Source organism: Microplitis mediator, chromosome 8 (assembly GCF_029852145.1).
Source record: "Microplitis mediator isolate UGA2020A chromosome 8, iyMicMedi2.1, whole genome shotgun sequence".
NCBI lineage: Eukaryota > Metazoa > Arthropoda > Insecta > Hymenoptera > Braconidae > Microplitis > Microplitis mediator.
Window position 1 is genome coordinate 1,295,739 of NC_079976.1, and position 22,221 is coordinate 1,317,959.

The 22,221-nt window shown below is 35.2% G+C and overlaps 1 protein-coding gene across 2 annotated transcripts in view; it reads left to right on the top strand.

Annotated features, from left to right (window-relative positions):
• Positions 1–4,545: 4,545 nt before the first annotated feature.
• LOC130673163 (transcription factor AP-2-epsilon) overlaps positions 4,546–22,221 on the top strand; it is an 87,766-nt gene continuing 70,090 nt past the window's right edge. Inside the window, exons 1-2 of one of the 2 annotated variants that reach the window (XM_057478101.1) lie at positions 4,546–4,940; positions 5,509–5,765. Coding sequence is in view for 1 of the 2 variants with exons in the window: in XM_057478104.1 (XP_057334087.1) it covers positions 5,730–5,765 (36 nt within the window). In the remaining variant the exon portion in view is untranslated. The remainder of the gene's footprint in view (positions 4,941–5,508; positions 5,766–22,221) is intronic. The other variant, XM_057478104.1, reaches the window with a different exon arrangement.

A 22,221-nucleotide genomic window follows, 5' to 3' on the forward strand; every position in this document is an offset into this window, starting at 1 on the left:
ATTTTCAACTTCCCGCTATAAAAATTTCAAATTTTCAAAAAAAGGAGTTATTGGTTTCGGTCCGATTTTCGAAAATCGAGTTTTCATCAGATGTCGAAGTTTTGGAGCTGGCCCGCAGGGTCAGGTGGTTGTCAAATTTTTTTTTTTCAACAACACAGAGCCCTGGGTCTAGATTTTCTTTGTATTTTTTCGAAGGGCTCGAAAACAGCGGGAAGTTTTGACGCTGGCCCGCAGGACCAACCGATGCCAGAATTTTTTTGCTTATAATTCCTTTTTGAACCAGAATAATTTAAATGACTGTTCAAAAAATGACAGACAAGTAGAGGAACCAAAAAAAATTTTGCAGTCAATTTTATGAAAATAGATTTTAAGAATACTTTTAATTACCAGGGTTCTAGTTCTAGAAATTGCACTTGTCTACCAAATTTTTCAGCTTCAAAGCAATGAATCGAACAGAAAAAGTTCATTAGGCAAACAGAGGGATGAAAAAAAACTTTTGGATCGAATTTCCAGAAAATGGATTCCATGTTTGGCAAAAATTGAAAAAAATGAGTTTCAGTTCACAGAATGGAATCACTGTCAATAGTATAGTGTTTTATATAAATTCAAAGTTTTCTGCACGGAAAGTTTTAAAAGGTAAAAAAACTGCAGCCAGAAAATAAAAAATTGTAAGAGTAAATCTAAGAATCAGATAAAAAGAACTTTTTAGACAGGTTATATCGTTATTGGTGGTGAGTTCGGAGCATGTTCGCACGATGGGTGTTCTCTTTTATACTAAAATACAAGTTTCAAACCAATGTTCTATCACGAATTAAATCCCGTATGCGTTAGCATTAAATCTAAAAAGAAAAAGAGAAGGAAAAAAAAAGCCGGTGATTTTTTCAAAATAAATAATCGAGTTTGTATAGATATGTAGCCTTCAAATTATGTTACTTTATCACGCATATCCAATACTCAAATAATTTATTCTATTTATTTATATTTTGATTTATTCGGTACTATCAAGTTTTTATATTTTATTTTTTCTTTAAATCCGAGATCTGAATCCAAATAAATAAAAAACGTGATCCCAGGAAAACCAGAGGTAGAAAGGTACGAACAAATAAGACGAGTGGTATATTTTGAAAGGTGAATTCGCCACGCGCTTAAGTCAACATACTTCACCCTACTAGACTACAAAACTACAGAGGACCCAAGAAAGGATTTCAAGTCCTTACATTTCATCTCAATGTTTTGTCAGCACTACTGATTTTATTTTTTTATTGTTGCCCTAATAAAATTCCACGGATTTACCTTTTTTAACGTCCCTATAAATCAATGCAGGAATCGATCACCCACCGACGGATCGATCGAATGTTAACTCAACCATTAAATAAGGAGCAAAGTGGATGAAAAAAAACAAATATGGGATACAAAATACTGTAATGCAATAAAAAAAATTTTAACAGATTGTAAAATACACGACAAATTTCAGTGAGAGTAATGTTTACAATCGCCCGGCGTTCGCTCGTTTGTAACAAATTCCCGGTTGTTTTCCGTCGTGTTCAGAGCAGGTACATTCACCGGTTTTATGCGTTAACACAAATACACAATGTGTTTCAATAAATATGTATCGATAGCTTTCGACAACTCCCGTATATCGTTTCTCCATTTAATTCGCTGTTCGACGTTTACATACAGTACTTAAACTATATATACATATATATATATATATATATATATATATATATATATATATATATATATATATATATATATATTGGGAGTATGCGGAAGTGTCTGACTCGAATAGTTCTATACAAATTTTAAAATGAAAATTTGAATAATTTGGTTATAATTTCAATTATTACACTGTAAAAAATTCGCGGAGTGAATGCGGAGTGAATGAATTTTTAATTATTCACTCCCCTCGGAGTGAAATTTACTCCGCAGGGGAGTTTTCGCGGAGTAGATAATTTTTCATTAATTGAATCCCTCCGGAGTGAAATTCACTCCGGAGCGGAGTTTTGAAAATATTATTAATAAAAAATAACTCCACTCAATAAAATCGAAGTAAAAATTCGCGTATTACATTATTGATCAGCTGATATGCACACACATACGCACATACATATTTAGGCACACACGCGCACTCGCACACACACATTTTCACACACGCACACATTTGCACACACGCACACATTTGCACACACGCACACATTTGCACACACGCACGAATTTGCTCACATGCACGAATTTGTACACATGCACACATTTGCACACACGCACGAATTTGCACACATTGTTTAGCATTTTAATATAAATTTATTTAAGTATTAAAACTCCGGACCGGAGTGAATTGGAAGTGAAATAAAATCCGCGTCACTCCGAGATCACTCCGCTAAAAAAAAACTCCCAATTCACTCCGCATACGGAGTGATTTTTTTCAAAACTCCGGAACTCCGAGTGGCTGAGTGAATGCGGAGTGAATTCGGATTTAATTTCACTCCGAATTCACACCGTATTTTTTACAGTGTAAATTAACTTAGTGATGAATTTCTCAAAAATGTAAATCCCGGCAGTTTTCTGCTGCAATCGACGATATGCAAAATATAAAACGGATTTATTTAACAAACCAAAAATATACTGATATGTTCATGTTGTCAAATAATTAACCAAGACTTAAAAATAACTTATCTCGTAGAATAGACTAGGCTTTAATAATTTCTGGCTATAACTTGTATGCATATCCACCTACGCTGGGTCTCTCGCCTTAATCTTGATTGGATGTGGATATGGATGTGGAAGTATGTGTGTTTGTGTGTCGGTACGTAGAAGTTAGCACACAGGTAAACCAATAGATAAACACCTGCATGGACAGATTACACCAACTGGTTTGGCCATCTCTCACATAGCTCAATGCAATTTAACTAGTAATTTCAAACTTACATCGGCTTAACTTCTGAGATAATGATGTAGTAGGTAAATTGCATCACGACCAAGTTACCAAGTTATTGGGCATCGGTACCTTATACCTAGTACCTATATGTGCGCAGATATTTATATATCTTACCAAGTCGATTTAGTTTATTGCTATCTGATTAATACTCCAGTCGCAGAGCCATTGATTTATTCTATTTACATATTTATTATTTGCGAGTAATTATTTTTTTAAATTCATTTATGATTCAGAATTAGGTCTCTATTTTCATTAATTAAAATTTCAATTAAATATAAATGTCAAAATTTCTTATGTAAAAAATATTGGAAAGGAAAAGCTGCGCCCTCTAGGTACCTCCAGTACAATGGCGGCTGGTAGAGAATTTTCAGGACCACTTGGAATTTTTGTCGACTGATAAATATGCGACAGAAGACAAAAAAATAATGAACGAAATTTTTTTGGGCAGGAAAAAAGTGAATTTAGAAAAATTGGTAACCAATTTTGGAATTAATGGAGTAGGAAAAAAAAACGAATTTTTTCAGATTTACAGATTAGAAACTTGGATGTCGAATAACGAATTTTAATATAACAGATTTACGAGAAGTAAAAATATTTTTCACAAGCAACGAGTTTCACATTTAAAATTTAAAACCATCGTCAATAAACCAGTCACGACTTAAGATAGGCGTGGTGCCGTACTTTCTATCCAAGAAGATGAACGTCTGACCTCTCTATCCCTAGCTCTCGAGCTAAAGTTTTCATACTCTCCATCATACGACGCCATCTGCCGATCTCGATCGCCAATATTTATGCCTCCATAACTCCGATACAGAATTTTTTCCTAACCTAACAAAAAAATTCATAAATTTCTCAAAATCAAATTAAATAAATGGACATCCATCTTTTCTCATGCTGATTAATCTAACCGCTAAATTGTCAGTTGCGTGCATCAAGGTGGCGCTGTCATCTTTCTTATCTCAATCTCCAGCAGATCGTTATCAGAATATCAGGTATTTTGTGCTCAGAAACCCATCATGGCTATTATAGAAATATAAAATTATTGTAATGTATACTAATAAATATATCCAGTAATTGAAATATATATATATATATTTATATATATATTTTTAACGGATCTATGCATCTACAGTTGATTGCTGATGTAAAGAGAAGAGGGACAGGACGTGTTCCAAGTTAAAGGGAATCGATCGGTCATGCGCAGAAACTCATGTCATGTATGAACGTAACGAAGAGGATGATAACAGCGTAGTGTGTAGATGAATTTAAAGTGTGTGCCTGTGTGTGTGTGATGGAGAATATCAGTAATATAGAGAACTCACTCACTCTCTGGTGGCGGGGGTGTGGTATAAGATGGACTTGGGGGCGCGGGGTCTGAAGCGATTTAACGTTTGCGCCGGCTCGGTGCGGCTGCTGTGTGTACGGAGCACAGAGCCTACGTACATGCACACATCTCGAGCTAGTGGATGAGCAGTGGTGGGTATAATGTCGTCATGTGACTGGAGGCGTTACCACACCCCCGGCGGGGGCGCCGCGGCGCCTCTCGCCTCAAGCACAGTGCGACGTCGCGACGCGCCACGTGCGGTCCACTTTGGCCCATACAATACCAAAATCACTTCCTTCCTTCCTTCCTTCCTTCCTTTATACTCTCCCGCCGTTGCTGCCACGGTTACCGCTGCTGTCTGACGCTCCTCAAAGTAATACTAATACTACTGTACTACTGCACTGACCAACGCTCCGAATGCATACGGCCATTCGCCGACATTACGTACTATTCCATTACCGACTTACGGCTAACACTCGCTAAGTTATGGACCAAGTACGCGAAATTTAACTCTGACTCCTCTCTTGGGGGCTCGGTTTTGTTACGGTGTTTTTTTTTTTAAGTTTGTTGTTTTGTTGTTATTATTTTTAATTATTTGTTTTTTATTTCCACGAGTTGTAAATTAAGTGATCTTGGATCTGATGAATTTTAAAGTAAATAATTGTGATTTTTTCAAAGGTAAGTTTTTTTTAAATTGAATAAGACACCAAACACTTGACCCGCAACTCGACGGATCGCGGTTCGAATCCCGGTCTCGGACTTTGAGGAAAAAAAAATATTTTTATTCGAAATTTGTAATTTTTGAGGAAATATATTCGATGGTAAATGTAAATATGACCACGAAGTGCGAACGAAAAAAAATGTGCGGTATTTAGTTACATGTGTTTGCAGTAATAACAAATAACAATAATAATAAAAAGGTAAACTAAAAAAATCGCGGAACGATGAACCGCGGCGTGTTTTATCTACCGGTTGCGTGCACTAAAACTTTTTACAATTAAAACTCAGAGTTGTCGCACCTCTGGGAGTCGTATTTAACTTTGGTTAACTAAATTTCGTTGACGAAATGCCCCGAGGAAGTGCCTCGACTTTGCAGAAAAATTTAAACCCCTTATTTTACCTTTTTTTTTTACTTAACTTTAGTTTGGTCCTCAGTTTTTTTATCTCCTCCTCTCACTTATCGCATACTTTTTATAATAAAATTTTCAACAATCTGTCAATTAATAAATAAAATAATTAATTGCAGGTTCTATTGATTGAATCAAGTGGAAATGACGGTTCCAAATTTACCTGGCACGTGAATTATGCTGTGACATTTTATTGTGATATAAAAAATTGATAATAGTAAAAATAAAAAAATAAAATAATAAATAATAAATAATAATAATAATAATAGAGTAATTTGTGAGAATAAAATTGACAATTTACGGTCAAGATATTCCAGTGAAGAGTGACAGAACTTTCAATATGTCTTACCTTGCCCTGGATTCAAACACCTGGCAGGTAATTAAATAAAATTATTTTATAAATATCAATGTTATTATTATTTTTAAATTTGAATTTCAATATTCTGTAAGTAGGAAGGTGGGTCATAACGGGGTACTTAAAAAAATACAATAAGAAGTTTTTGAGGACTCAAATTCATTGAAATTTTTTTTCTTAATTATTTTCTTATTGCACGGAAAAGAATGATTGACAATAATTATAGTTCAAATTATAATTATTTGTGTTATGTTCAACAAGTAATGTCGTTTCAATCAGTAAAATTATGATTTTGATGTTTAAACTGCTATAATTAACAGTTAATCGTTGAAATATACTGCTTGACTATTTAAAATTACTAGTTAAACCTTAAAAAACTACAAGACACTTGTCAAAAAAATGCATCTGTTATTAATTTCTTACGTTCTACTCCAATTATATGTTGAGATTCGGTCTAGGCGCGCTATTGACGAGAATCTCAGTAATATTTACTAATATTTTTTTTCCGTGTGGGTGCAAAGGAAGAAGAAAAATTGTTAATAGTTTTTACCGTAAAACAAAAGTCGTGAACATTTTTGGACTGACACTTTAGATTTTTGAAAAAGTTTAACGAAAAACACTCAAAATAATGCTCAATTAGGGTAGTACCGTTTTTGGCCACTTTAGGGCCAGTTTTGGGTACTTGAAAAATTTAAATAAAATAATTTGTAACAGACGCTGTAAAATACTCAATTTTCAGAATACGTTTATACACTGAAAAAAAGATTTATTTGAGCCAACTAAGATTTATTTGAGCCAAAAATATCGTATATTTGGATATGGCCAAATAAATATTCAATTGTGAGAAAGATATAATATATTTGAGTAGTTTAATTGCGTGAAATAGGTGATTTATTTGTGGTAAAGAAATGATCCAATTGCTACAAATAAATAAGGGCTTCAAATATATGTATAGTATCGCCAAATTTTAGGTTATTTGTCACAAATTTAATATCTTTACCACAAATATATCAATTACTTACCACAAATAAATTATATATTTCCGTCAAATTATAAAATTATTTGAATCAACTGTCATAATTAGTTGTATCAAATATATTTATTTGTCATTAAGAAATATTTTAAAAAAAGCCACAAATAAATTGATTTATTTGGGACAAATATTTCTTTTTTTCAGTGTAGATACTTTTATCCCACTGTTGAAATGGTAATTTTATTTTACACTTTTCATTAATTAAAATAAAGTATCAACTGTCCAAAAATGGGGCAGTGGCCACATATTACCTCTACCCCATATTTACAAAGTGATTTTGGAATGTTTTAAAAACAAACTGTTTTTATAAAATTTTGGGAATACCCTATTTTGCCTCCCGTATATTTTATCAAAAAGTTTAGTTTGTTATTATCATATATGCAGAGGAGTCTTGTGACTACATTATTATTGAGTAAATCTTTGTTGAGTTAACTCGATAGTTGCTGAGGTATTTTATCCAAAACTATAAAGCTGAGATTATTCGGTTATAGTATAATAGTATAATCGTTGCTACTACTACTAGATAGAGTAGCTTGCATAAGTGATTATTGCTTTCCTGATGGCGGTTCATGGATTGAAAGCTCGCATCACTGACGTCGACGTCGACGTCAACATCGTTCAGCGTTAAATGGATCAACTGTGCCATGAATATATATAATGCCGAGTTATGGCTTTTCTCTATGATATTACTATACTGTTGTATATATATATGTATATATATTATATATACTGTACACTACATTCTCATCTAGTCTATTCTGTACTCTGAGGGCTCTGAGCTGGTCTATGGCGGCATGAATATTTATACTGAGGCTATCAAACTATCGAGACCCGTGAGAGTTTACCTCGTGACTCAAGACAAGAGACAGTGAGATTTATTTTTATTGATAAGTTTATTTTGGAAAGTTGTTAATTTTTTTTAGGGTCAATTTGATTTTGAAGAAAAATTTTGGAGTTTGGAAAAAACTTTTTAATTTTTATCCAACTTGCACTGGGATTAGGTCAAAATTTGTAAGGATTTATTTTGTAGGAAATTTAATTCTCTACAAATTTTGTCTCTTTAATTTTTCGCGTATCTCTGATAGTTTAGCTGGAATTTTAATTTTAAATCATGAATTTATAAAATTTGAAAATTTCAACTTGAATTTTTTTGGAGTTTTATTTATTTTGGCTGAATTACTGATAATAGAAAAAAATTTTTAGACAGAAATTTGTAGGAAATTTTACGCTCTACAACTTTGATTTCTTACAATTTTTCTGTATCTTCAATAGTTTGGCTGGAATCGCTATTTGGAGTACCAGAATTTGAAAATAGATAAATTTGAAATTAAAAATTTTATTTGCTATTTGAAGTTCTGGCTCAAATATCAAAGATACGGAAAAATGTATTTAAACTTTTTTATAGAAAATTAAATTCTGCACAAATTTATATTCATACATTTTTTTCGTATTGTGCAAGGAATCCCCAATAAATAAGTTTTAGTGACCAAGTAAACAAACTTTTATTAATAAAGAGTTATTAAAAAATGTAACTCAGTAAATAAACAAAAACAGAAAAAGTTCAATAGGTTCATTGTTATTACGACAAGCCAGAGTTAGATGAAAGTATTAATTTCGAGGAGATGTTAACCCTTGTTATTTCAAGCAAAGACATAACCGTGCACTCACCACTGACACGCGACCGATACTTTATTGGAAAATGTGCAAATATTTCTCCCTATCGAGCGTTTTTCTGCCTTGACTCGTTCGCACAAAAAATAATACATACATATATAGATACATAGATACAAAGACGCTTTAAATCTCCAAGGGTAGAACGTGAGGCTGATAAATCTCGAGTATCCATAAGTCTGAGGGTCGCAACAAAGAAAATCTAAAGTCAAAATGATTTTCCATGAGCGCACTCCCAAAATTTAGTGTGCCTTTAACACAAAGTCCTTCGCACTCGAAATCGACAATTGAATTTAATGTGGGTTTGTAACTTTGTTTCGCTTGCTCTGATTTTGTAACACTCACACACATTTCCGCTTTCTAACTCTGTTTTATTCCTAAAATTATTTAAATTTCGGAAATTTCGAATGAAAAACTTTCATAAAATTTTTTCAAATTAAAATAATTATTGAAAAGATTTAACCAAAAAAAAAAAATTCAATTTAAAAAAAATCTATCGAAATTTGATGAAATAAAAGATGAAAGATAATCCCTAAATTTGTATTGTAAATCGTGTTTAAAGACTCGTACCAAAATTAAAATGAATGCAACAGTTTCAACTATATCTCTAATAGGTGATTCACAGTCTCCTATTTTGCATGGCATATAGAGATTAAGAAAAGAAAAAGGGGGAACAGTTGGTGGCAACATCAAAAACCAACCGCACTTCAAAGTTACACGGGGTTAAGGCTCTAAATTCTGGCCTCTCTCTCTCTGTCCCCAGTATCCTTAAACCAGGACTGTAAAATAATAAGGGACGGAGCTCGCCGAGTGATGAGCCTTCGAAGAAGGGTGAACGCAAAATAAATGATACCTGAATTAGTGTAATCGCGTGATGGTTTGCTAGGGAAATACTCCTCTTTGATACGGCTCGCCAGATATACGACAAGTTGAGCGAGCCAAAAATATTAGGGGACGACAAATTGCGTTTGAATTTAATTATGGTTTGAAATAACTATCGTTATGTGTATTGACATCAATCGTACTTTTAAATTATTTTTCCATTTATATTCTAATGGACTTTTTTTATTTAAACTTTTCATTTTAAATGTTAAGTAAAAATAGTCGGCAAGTGGAGTAGAGGAGACTTGAGTTGAGTTGAGAGATGAAGAGGCAGGAGACAGAATAAAGAAGGCAGGAGGCAGGAACCAGGAGCTAGAGAGTGAATAAATTATTTAATGCGACAGATTTCGCGTGTGATAGGACCGTGAAGGTGGGGTATGCACTCAATGTGGGTATTATATGTACATATATGTATATAATAGCGAACTGGTTGTTTAAACCGAATGACAATACAGGAGGTTTGCTGGTCCATTGCTGGGACGTGATACAGCGGCTACGCTCTATTCAACCCACTCGATACAATAGACGAGAAGGTACTTTGTGCCGGAGTGTTGGCGCACATTCTTCAATTATTCAACAGACAAATTCTATTTAGTGTCCGCTGTATATGCGAGAAAGTTTTACTTTATTGTTTCATTGGTTTTTAATTTTGAAATTTTTTTTTTATGGAAAATATTGAAAGCGGACGGAAAAAATTTTTTTTATAACAAAAGTAGAATTCATTTTTAAAAATTATTATTTTTGATAAGAAAAAAAATAATACTGAAGTTAGCAGACGTCTAATAATTTTTAGATTTTTTTAAAAACGACAAATCACAAAAAAAAATATTCAAAAAATTGCACCGATAGTTTTTTAAATTTTCTACATGTGCATATTTTTTTTTTTTTTTTTCATGGAAAATATTGAAAGCAGACGGAAAAATTTTTATTTTATAACAAAAGTAAAATACATTTTTAAAAATTATTATTTTTGATAAGAAAAAAAATGATAGTGAAGTTAGCAGACGTCTAATAATTTTTAGATTTTTTTAAAAACGACAAATCATAAAAAAAAAATATTCAAAAAAATTGCACCGATAGTTTTTTAAATTTTCTACATGTGCATATTTTTTTTTTTTTTTTCATGGAAAATATTGAAAGCAGACGGAAAAAATTTTTTTTATAACAAAAGTAAAATACATTTTTAAAAATTATAATTTTTGATCAGAAAAAAAATGATACTGAAGTTAGCAGACGTCTAATAATTTTTAGATTTTTTTAAAAACGACAAATCATAAAAAAAAAAATTCAAAAAAATTGCACCGATAGTTTTTTAAATTTTCTACATGTGCAAATTTTTTTTTTTTTTTTTGTAATTTACTTGTTGAAAAAAAAATCCGAAAATTGCTGATTGTTAACTTCAGAATCATGAAAAAAATTATTACTGACTTTAAAATTATGCAAAAAAAAAAAAAAATAGTAACATGTCTAGTGTTGAGCAAACATTTGCCTCAACATTTTCATTTATCTAAATATTTTGAAAAGATCCTAACACTAGACAAGCAAAGACCAGGGTAGAAAAAAAAATTTTCTGCGCACTCAGCGACAAGGACTCGGCACAAAAGCTCGTACATTACGTCATTAAATATTAAGTAACAGTAAAACAAACATGAGAGAAATGAAAAAGGGTACATAGAAGTGAGAGCTCTAGTTGTGATCCATGTTTATGTTGCACAGGGTTAAATTGAACTAGAGTATAAAGGATAGAGGATAGAGAATGTCACCGCAGGAGCTGATGAAAATGGGATTTGTGAAATTAACCATGAAATAGACTGGCTCCTTACCCTAGTCCAGTCTCGGTCTATCTTGTCAAGTAAAGCGGTTATATCCACGTCATAACCCAGCACACAAACCATTTACAAGTCCCTCGGGTGTTTTTGCTTTCTTTGCACTCTGGACTCTGCTCTGATCTCTGGTCTCTAGACTCTAGACTGCACTGGAGTAATAGAAAAAAAATCTTTACACGTATGGGCATCGCGGGCAAATCTTTTGAGACCCAATGGGCACGATGTAATTATTACATATATATATAAATATATAAATATGTAATAAATAATTTTTGATGAGCGATTAGGATTTTTTAATTTTTTTTTTATGTAGTAATTAGTGGTGTTGATTAATATTTATAAATTCGTCACCAACATGACTGAGACTTTATTTCATTGACAAATAAGAAGTCCGGCCTTTTTATCATTAGCGGCACTTTGATGTAAACCCGCCCACGTCATGACAAACTAGATTAATTTGCTGCCCGGGACTTGAGATCGTTTATTACAAAATTACAACTGTCAGAATTAGTCCTCAGGACTTTTTAAGACTGAGTAATAAAAATGTAATAACATTTTTTTATATGATAAATATTGCTATTATTTATTTATTAAGAATTTTTTTTTGACAGTTACAACTGGAGGTAACTTCGGTCTTTATAAAATGACTTCAAAAGACCGTAACTTTTAGGCAATCGATTCTACGGTATTTTTTATAAGAATCAAAGTTGTAGAAAATTTAATTTCCTACAAATTTTGTCTCAATAAAAAATACCGTAGAATCGCTGGTTCAAAAGATACAGCCATTTTACTCCAAAAAAAGTTATGAATTTTGTTAAATTGTTTAAATAATTTTTCAAACGGCTGTAACTTTTCAAAAGCTCATCCTACAGGAATTTTTATTGAAACAAAAGTTGTAGGGAACTTGATTACCTTTCCAATGACCATATATGATGTACATTTATCTCACATATTTAGCGAAATTGCTGGCAGTTTATAAGATTAAATTTTCTCATTATAATAATAATTATTATTAAAAAGAAATATATAAAAATATATGTTGGTGGTCTTAGAGAATATGAAGATAGGAATGTGATCAAAGCAATCAGCCGTTGAAAAGCTTGGTTGTAAAAATTTAGATCGGGTTGAAAAAGTATAGCGAGTCGGGTTGCGTATGTGAGCGCGTGTGTGCGTGTGTGTGTTATATGTACGTCGAGAAATGTAGAAGGGGTTTATAACTCACGTCAGGCAGGTAATTAGCCGCTTTTGCCCAGCTGTAATGGACCCGGTGAGCCACTCTTAGAATCTTACACGAGTCCGAGTCAGAGAGACCCTTAACTTATTCAAATGAACCGCGGTAACCCATGTCCAGCGCGTATGTTCATCTGCAGCTCATCGCCAAAGCAATATCGAAAAACCATTTATAAGCTACATTTTTACTTAATTATTCCACCGTCATTTTTATTACTTTATTTATTTATTTTTTTACTTTTACTTTCAGTTTTGGTTTTTAAAAAGGGAGTCTAGCTTGGCATTGGCATCGGCACAGCCACAGCAATATATATAAGAGGATTATTGATTTTATGTTCAACTCGCAAAAGTGTGATTTGAATTTTGATTGGCAAAACGGGGAGATCGCGTAACAGGATAGTCCACGCTTTGCCAGATTCACAAGGGCTCTTCAGTTTAACGTTTAGTCATTCGTAAAATCGAAGACTATGTTTTTAAAATCACAAACTACACACTCTGTCTAAATCTAAATCTAAATCTAAATCTAAAAATTTTTTTAAAATTCAGTCTTCAAAATTTCAACTCCAAATAAGTTTTATTGTCATTGATTTAGTCCAGCGTGGGATTAAAAACTAAATTTTATATAAATTTATTCAAATCGCGGTAAAATTAATTATAAAAATATCTTAGGAAAAAAAAATGATTTGCTTATCAGCGATCGCTAAATCGATACTCCGAACCACAAAAGATCGTGTATCGAAAATAAAAAAAAAGTCAAAGGACACCATGACTGCAAGATTTTGTTGTGATCCTGGATCATAAACGTCTAGAGGCGTAGTCGTAGACGCTTTTCTAACATGATTATAATCATCAACATAATTTGATAATGATACAAGGTTGGATTTAAAAACATAAAAACATGCTAATTCGCATTAGTCGTAACCCAAGATGACTATAATTATGATCCAGTAAAAAATGCCCATTAATATCATCATCCAGGCCGCCTACATACTATTATACAATATATATACATGTATAATATTTATATGAATTTTAGTTGGTCACGAGCTTGACATTTTGTAAGCATCTGGGCCGTTTTTATCGACCCGCAGTATCCCGAAGTCAGAATTAATATTTTTATTTTTTTTTTACGACTAGTCTGTGGACCTCATTTTCGGTCCAATATCTCGTGGCTCCAATTAGTTCTGTACGTCAGTCTATTCGTCGAGTTCATTCGTCTGTCCGTTGATTCGTTTCCATTCGCGCTTTGGTTGCCCGGCGTCCGGCTGCAGCCCTCGACTCAGCTTCATTAAGGAACGGTAATGCGTTTTGTTTTTCTTATTCTCTGCATCACCTGTACAACCACACTATAGTATACCTTTATTGCTATACATATATATGTATATGTATATAATGTTAAGGCCGTATAACATTGATGCGGCAAAAAGAAAATAAATAAAATGAATAAGAGCCAACGCGGTTTCAGTTTTAATAATCTCCGAGTCGAGATTTATTATTTTCGGGTCTCAGTCTAAATAAATTCATACATCCGTGAACTATATTATCGTTTATTGCTTATTTTTCCTTATTATTTTGTTAGATTTTTTTCGCGTTCACTCTTTGAAAAATTAGTCTAAGAAAAAAAAATACTAGTGTCCAAACAAGAATTTCTTGGTTTAAGAAATCCGTTCAAAATATTTATTATACACAGAAAAAAAGGATTTCTTGGCGCAAAAAATTTTTTCTTGTTCTAAGAAAATTTTTACTTGACCCAAGAAATTTTTTGTATTATAAAGTGAAAACAAAACTTTTCTTGGAGTAAGATAAAATTTTCTTGGAACAAGAAAAAAATTTTTTAGACGAGAAAAAAATTCTTGAGCCAAGAAAAATTTTTGTCTTCAATTCATACTACAAAATATTTCTTGCGCCGAGAAATTCTTTTTTTCTGTGTATCATTATTAATTATCAATTTCTTGAGAAAAGAGCATCAAATTTTTTTTTTTTATCATATGAATTTGATATTATATTATGAGTAAACAAAAGAATAGCTTTACTTGAATTAAATAAAAATTATTTCCTTCAATTCTACACAGAAAAAAAGGATTTCTTGGCGCAAAAAATGTTTTCTTGTTCTAAGAAAATTTTTACTTGACCCAAAAAATTTTATGTATTATAAAGTGAAAACACAACTTTCCTTGGGGTAAGATAAAATTTTCTTGGAACAAGAAAAAAATTTTTTAGACGAGAAAAAAATTATTGAGCCAAGAAAAATTTTTGTCTTCAATTCGTAATACAAAATATTTCTTGCGCCGAGAAATTCTTTTTTTCTGTGTACGAATTCTTGAGACAAAATTATATATCCTTGAAAATTATCAAGAATATATGTTCTTGTATCAAGTAAATATTCTTGATAAAAGTATTTTTTTTTTCTCAGTGTAAGAAAAAAAAAAATCCCAAGTTTAAACTCAAAAATTTGAGTAAGAGATCGCTCAGTAATTTTGGAAATTTTAGAAAAATTTTGGAAATTTTAGAAATATTTGAAAAATTCTTTATTTTTACTACGGTAAATTTTGCTGGTAAAATAAATAACCGGAAAATTTCTCCAAAAATGTAAATATCGGAAAATTTTGAAATTCTCAATTTTTGTAAAAAATTGAAATTTTTTTCGAACCCTAGTTTATATATACGCTATATAAGTATATATATGCAGTAATTAAAATTAGGAACCGATCACCGGTGAAATATGAAATTTTATTCAGAGATATTGGAGTCGAGTATTCAAAGTTTCGGTCTTATAAAATGAATTATTGTAAAGCAGTTTGTTGTTTTATTTTAACGAGGGTGTCTGTGAATGTGCTATCGGTCTGTTAACCAAACGAACTAGCCAGTAAATTACTCGAGTCGGTCGCGGGAGCCCTAAAAATACAATTAACGAGTCGTTTAACGGGCGAGCCAGCAGACGGGATCGGAAACAAAATTAAAAAGACGATAGAGTTTTAATATTAAGATTGTTTAATAAGGTAATAAAAAAAACGTTATATTTTGAATTAACCAAAATTTCATATCGATACAAGGTACATTGTATCATTTTTTTTCGCAGCGACATCTACGATAAATCACTTGGGAATTTTTCGCTAATGAGTTTTATACTTTTATTTATTTATATCACTTTTTATTGCGGTATTAATTTATAACTTCAAAATATTTGCCCGCGATTTTTAAAAATTTTGAATTAAAAAATTGATAATTAATTTATCAAAAAAAAAAAAAAATTTGTAGATTCTTTAAATAAAGATGAAGTAAAAATGGCAAAGTGGACACGTGCCGCATAAAATCATGATACTGTTACTCACTCAAGAGCTTAAATAATAAAAACCGATCTTTCAAGTATCGAGACTGCTCATATATATAAATATACATATACTGAAATGAATATTCAAGAGCATGATACTCCTGCTAGCGAGCAATTGTTAATTTAATATTTTAAATCTTAATTATATTCTTCAACACATAACACTTAGCGGCGGCAATAATGCGACGGTCGCCGCGTGACCAGCACGTGGATCGACATCCTACTAAATAACGTAACGTGAGAGTGCTAAACAAAGCACGAGAGCTGAAGAAAAAAAGGACAATGAAGATAACTCGATAACGTGAATAGGAAAAAGAGTAAAAATAGTCGAGGCAAGACAATGATTGAAAGTAGCACGCGAGAAGGCACGCGAGCATAAGTAAACTCAAAATAAAATAACACAGAAAATAATCTAAAACTTGGGTTTTCCGGTTTGCCCGCGAGCAGAAGCCGGAGGCGGGCCCGGGCCCGGTCCTCTGTGAAAAAAATAACCAATATAACCGGCCAATAAACGCTGGTCAGCTTAACAACGCTCCTGCTGGTTTATACTCGCGAGTTAAAAGCTACCGGTTAATTACAGGCCTCGTATCGGAGTGCATGAGTGAATTAGCTCGGGCGAGCTGACCGTCTGATTTCGAGCCGACTGTCACGATTACGCGTTTTAGCCAATTGGAAGTTATTTAGCTCCGGAGTATAATCGGTGCTGGGATTTGAATTGTCTAAGTATTGAAATTCAGGGCAAGAGGAATTGAGTTGAGTGAAAATTTGAGATTACTGTTGGTTGGGCGACTGGAAACGGAGGCTCACAGAAGTCGTGTGGACTCCACGGGGGTCGTGAATCCCCGCGGAGCTTCAACTACTTCAAGTCTTTCTGCCTTTCTTAAGTATGACTGATGTGCCAAAACATTTATATTATTTTATTTACTAGTCAACTTTTTTTTATTTTTTTTTTTATTAATTTTTCTCATGATAATTGTATCGAAAAAAATTTTTCAATCCTGAATTTTTCTTGTTTTTACTTCAAATTTTTTAAATTAAAAAAAATTTTTCAATCGCAAAGCACACTCAGATTCTTCGCATCATTAGTCGCGCAAAAATAATTAGCAGAAATTAATTATTGTCCTAAAGTAATATTTTTGATCCTAATTTAAAAAAAAATTAATTACTCGAAATTAGTACACTGTAAAAAGAGCGGTGTTAAAAATGGACTCATTTTAACTCCGCTCTGTGTTAAAATAAAATTACACCGGTGTTAAAAATACCGGTGTTAAATCGGGGTAACCGGTGTAAAAGCGGAGTAAAATCGGTGTAAAGGCGGGGTAACCGGTGTAAAAGTGGAGTAAAATCGGTGTAAAGGCGGGGTAACCGGTGTAAAAACGGAGTAACATCGGTGTAAAAACGGGATAACCGGTGTAAAAGCAGGGTAAATTGCGTCCGCTTGGATTATTAACTTTAAAGATTATAAAACACAAAAAATGTCAGTTCTTTATGAAAATTAATAAAAAATAAAATTTATTCACAAGTATAGTGATCGAGTAAGTAAAAATATTCACAAAGTAAAATATTTTAACACCGATAAAGAATATCTACACCAGCGGCGGCGTTATTTTAACACCGGTCTAGAATATTTACACCGGTTTCGGCGTTATTTTAACACCGGTACAGAATATTTACACCGGTGGTGGCGTTATTTTCACACCGCTTTCGGGGGTAATTTTAACACCTACACCGTTTGGACTTACCCCGGTGATTTTTTACAGTGTAAAAAAAAAATTTGATTGACTAAAACAATAAATTATTTATTTAAAAATCATTTTGTCACATAAATATGTAAAACTCCCAGGCCTTGTGTCTGAATAAAATTAATTACAATAACAAATTTAATAAAAAAGAAGTAAAAATATTTAACCATTCAACAACCCCCAAAAAAAGTTGAACTCGACGCGGACGCGGACGCGAGACCGGAGATAGACGCGATAATGATTAATGTGAACGTCGCTTCGTCATTGAGATGCGCTCGAAACAGATTAATCGACTGTGGACACACCGCCTCCAGCAAAACAACGAATTATCGGTAGTAGAATAGTTAAATTGCCGGTGTGCATTTCAATTGATTATTTACATACTCCGCATAAACACAACTTCAGCACACACACACATATATTTAATCAATACCATCTCCGTCCATACATGATAAATACGCGGCTCTTATTTTTCCCAATAATAGAATCCGCGCAATAATAAATTTGCCACCACATCCATGCTCGTACTCAGCATCACGAGGATCTCTATAATAATAATTAATACGCCGTAATAACGGACCCACCCAAATTGGGTTATTTTTGCCTCAACGTTTCAATCAACTCCTCAACGTCCCCCAAAGCTATACACCAATTTCTTCAAGCCTACACTTAGTCCATTAATTAAATCAATAATTGCATTTTATTTATTTTTTTTTTTTCCCGCGAAATTTAAATGAAAAAAAAATTTTGTCGACTGAACTCCCGAGCTAACGCGTCACGAATCCGAGAAACCCAAAACTGATGGCTAATTATTTTCAGCCGAGCTATGAGTAACTTTAATAGAATATCGTCGGCAGAACCTAAAAAAGTCCCTGCTGATATTTTTTTTCGAGTAAGGGCACGCGCCGGCACGTGTCCAGACGGGGTGCCCAAGATAAAAAGGAAACCAACATCGATACCGAGTTGTTACCGATACAAAACAAAAAAAAAATCCATTAAAATTGCGAAATATTTTCGGATATAATTTATCTTTTTTTTGTTAATTATCCGGGTTATTTTTGGCCGTCAATTGTTGTTATGAACATGGGCATCATGAGCGGTGTCTTGTTCGCGCCCATGTGCACGATTAAATAATTAAGTAATCAAATGCCTCGGTCGATTTACGGCGGCCCCTCCTACTCTTTCACGACTACGAGCCTGTTCACAACCAAGCACGGGCCAATTACCGTGATTTTGCGTCAGGAATTAACGTCCGTCTTCGAGGTGCTGCAAAAAATACTGGGCATAAAACTTAATACAACCTTAGCTCCGCTGCAGAGTCATAATTTCGAAATTTGGTCAATTGAAAACTCGGGTATAAAATGATTTAAACACTCGGAGCAAGTGGATTTGAATTCTAAGCAATTGTCCCGAGGGCAGACGTGTTAAAGGATGCGGGATTTTGTCATGGGCATGGAGAGTTTCGCTTGATAATAACAACAAGCAGGATCATTAAATGCGTGGGATTTAGGCCAGCTGCAGTAGTTATAGCCCAGGGTATGGTTTATGCGTTGAATTATGCTAAGCGATTTCCCAGTTACCAGTTACCAGTTACTTTTAAATCTTTATCCAGAACGCATCGGGGCATTAGTATGCTGAATCGAATCCTCGTCACCTCGGGCGACCGGTTGGCTAGTTTTTGTTCCGAGTTAATGCGAAATCTTTTGGCAGGTGTCTCGAACCAGAGCGATTCCCCGAGCCTCGGCTCCTTCTCTCGGTATCTTATTCCCGTATGATATTAATCCTAATTTAAATCCCGTAATTGCTGTTTGCTATCAAGACTAATGCGCTAATCAAATTCATAGAATACGATAAGCGGTTGATAGCAAGAGTATCCATCGTAACGTTTAATGCACAATGAGGACCAGCACATATCTGAGCTGAACCGTAGCTGCGGGCTGATAGATGTTGGCTAATTATGTGTCCGAGAAATCTTACAGCCTCCCGGCAAACTTCCAAGACTGCTATCCGTACCTTTTAGCTCTCCAGCCAGCAGACTAGGTACATTTATATACAAATATATATATGGATCCGTCGGGCGCGGACTCCCCCTCAAATCCTCTGCAGGATGTGGCATCAGGATATGCAACACGCGACCACCCATCAATGAAAAAAATTTATTCGCTCCATTTTGTCCATGTCATACTGCACTGACCACTGGCTCTCGGTCTCGCGTTCCTCGAGCTCTGGGCTTAACTCGGAGTCTATTATAAATTTATTCGCCGCTCCATCCCGTGGAATTATCTCCGCGATAATTAATAACAATGACAGTGTGTCTTACATTTATATTTATATTTATACGTGTATATATTATTGGCTCGGGGTAGCAGCAGAGGAGCAAAACAAAACAACCATAGTATGGAGCTCCAGCTCGTTGTTGTAATTTCGAGGCGGCGTACATCCAACCTGGTCCATAAGTCCAAGCGTCCCCTTTGGGCATCGTTGCCTTACCTCTCCGTTAGTAAGAGTCTCGGGTTGGTTTTTTTTTTTGTTCTCGCTGGAGAAACGACCGTCAGCGGGTGGAGTCATTTGCCCAAGTGAAGCTGCTGGACTATTGCCGGAGAATCAGGAGAGTTATTGGGATGTTTTGAATCCGGGAATAGGGATCGTGGCTGCTGATGACGGTGATGTAGTTTAGCTTTTTGCGGAATTACCGAGGAATTTATCGGAAAGTTGGTGCTGGTGGCCGGTGGGTTTGTTGTTGTTATTGTTGCTCAGAGCAATGCTTGAATAAGGAGAGTGAGGTGGAGGCGTTGGTCCGTTGGTTCGGTGGTACTGGCCCTGTAATTGGGGCCCCAAAAGGCTCTCTCTCGAACCGGTAAAAGATTATACACCCGCATGTCCCGAGGCTCAACGAAAGGAGGCAGAGAAACCCCAACACGGCTCACCCGTGTGGTAATATATTATGCTTTGGAGATACCTGTGTATCTGATTCACGAGGTGAAACAGCCAGCGTAAGCGGAGTTACTTTTGAGGGTTATGACGGCAGAAACCGACAGCCGAGCAAGAGAAAGAGAGAAAGGGCTCGGGGAAGAGGAGAACGAGACGAAGGAACCATGCAAGAAGAGTAAAGAGAAAGAGTTGGAGATGAGACGTTTGCGAGATATTTTGGAGGTCCTCAAGGCAACTCGGCCTCAGGAATTCCGTAATTGCGTGCTCCTAAACGCTCGACGGCTATTGCGAAGGAGGTGAAGGTGGTGGAGGAGAGACCAATAAGAGGGAATAATATTTCTTAAAAGAAAAAACTTTGAATAAAAAATTACGTGGAGATGCATCGTACGCTATCTGGCCACGCCCGTGGCGAATTCTTGATACGTAACTCGTGCGGTGGCTCGACCTACCAGACCCCGGCTCTCCCTCTACTGGGTTTAATATTGCAGACTCGGTGCTTTTATTGCAATTGAATCTCAACCGTACACTGGTTACGATCCCTCTCTGCCTCCGATGGAGGCGTCCTGGGGCCTCGTCCTGGACTATGCGGCCCGTCCTCTGGACCTCCTTTTGTACCCGAGCTCGTTCTTTGTTTTTCTCATCCGAGCTTTTTCCGGCTCCTTGATCAACAAACAAATAACCAATTAGTCCATCTGAATTCGAAGAGTTTCCGAGGAGATTTTGCTGCGCAGCAAACATCCAGCATGAAAGTGAATAATTCCAGATGAAAAGGGTGATAAAAAAAAGCTAGGTAAAACATCAAGGACCATTGTTTTCTCATGGTCGCCTGGAGGAAGTAGGCTTCTTCAGGGTGCCAGGAACCTACTGAGCGGCCCACGCCGACTGCCGCTCATCGACATCCCGACAGCCCGAGGACTGAAATCCAGACCAGACCAACATCCTACATGCATCCAACATCAGCAAACTCTTGTTCTCTCGCGTGAGTTTCGTTTGGTACATGAACCACCTCCACCTCCACCTTCGCCGAGCGGATACCTCTCCTGGCTGATTCGGGTCCCGAGGCAACAAAAGGTAAAACCATCGGCATTCTTGCCTTATACTTCTCCCCTCATAGCGTGGGTGTGCGTGCCTTCCTCGGTGTATCCTCTATCCACGTATTCTTACGGTAATCGTATGTAAATCGTATAGCAGCGAGAAGAGGATCTTGTGCTGTCTTGGTCGCGCGCGACTGGCATCAACATCAGCTCTTCTTCTCCCTCTTCCTCTCCTCCATCTCCTCTTTCTTCTTCTTATTCTTACTCTCCTCTTGGTCTTTTTCTGTTGGTTTGAGCCCCAGGATAATCTGCCTAAGAAATGCCAGGGCCTTTTCTCCGAGCACGATACGAGGATCCTCTCGCGTCTCTCCTCTCATCTCTTAACTCTTGCCTCTTACTCGTTGCTCCTCAATAAGACTTTGTCTTGGTGCTGTCCTTACTTGCGTGGCTCTTATTGCTGGGTTTAATGCTGACCGAGGGGTGCCCCAGGGCCCATGCCGATCAGCAGAGGGATAGCCCGCGTGCGTTGCTCGTAAACAAATTATCTGGACCCAAGGGTCGAAGGTCTATTGAACCGAGACGATACGTTCTACGGTCTCATTTACATACTTAAACCCGCGAGCTGCCGCGGGTGCATATCATCCAGCAAATCCAATACCGTCTCAAATATTTCCGAATCATTTCGGAGCTTGACATCCAGCAGGTCCATTAAATGATCCAGCAATTGATCAACGTGAGTCTGCGACAATTGTCTCACCCCCACCTCCCCCCCAATGGTAGGGACTGACACTGATTGC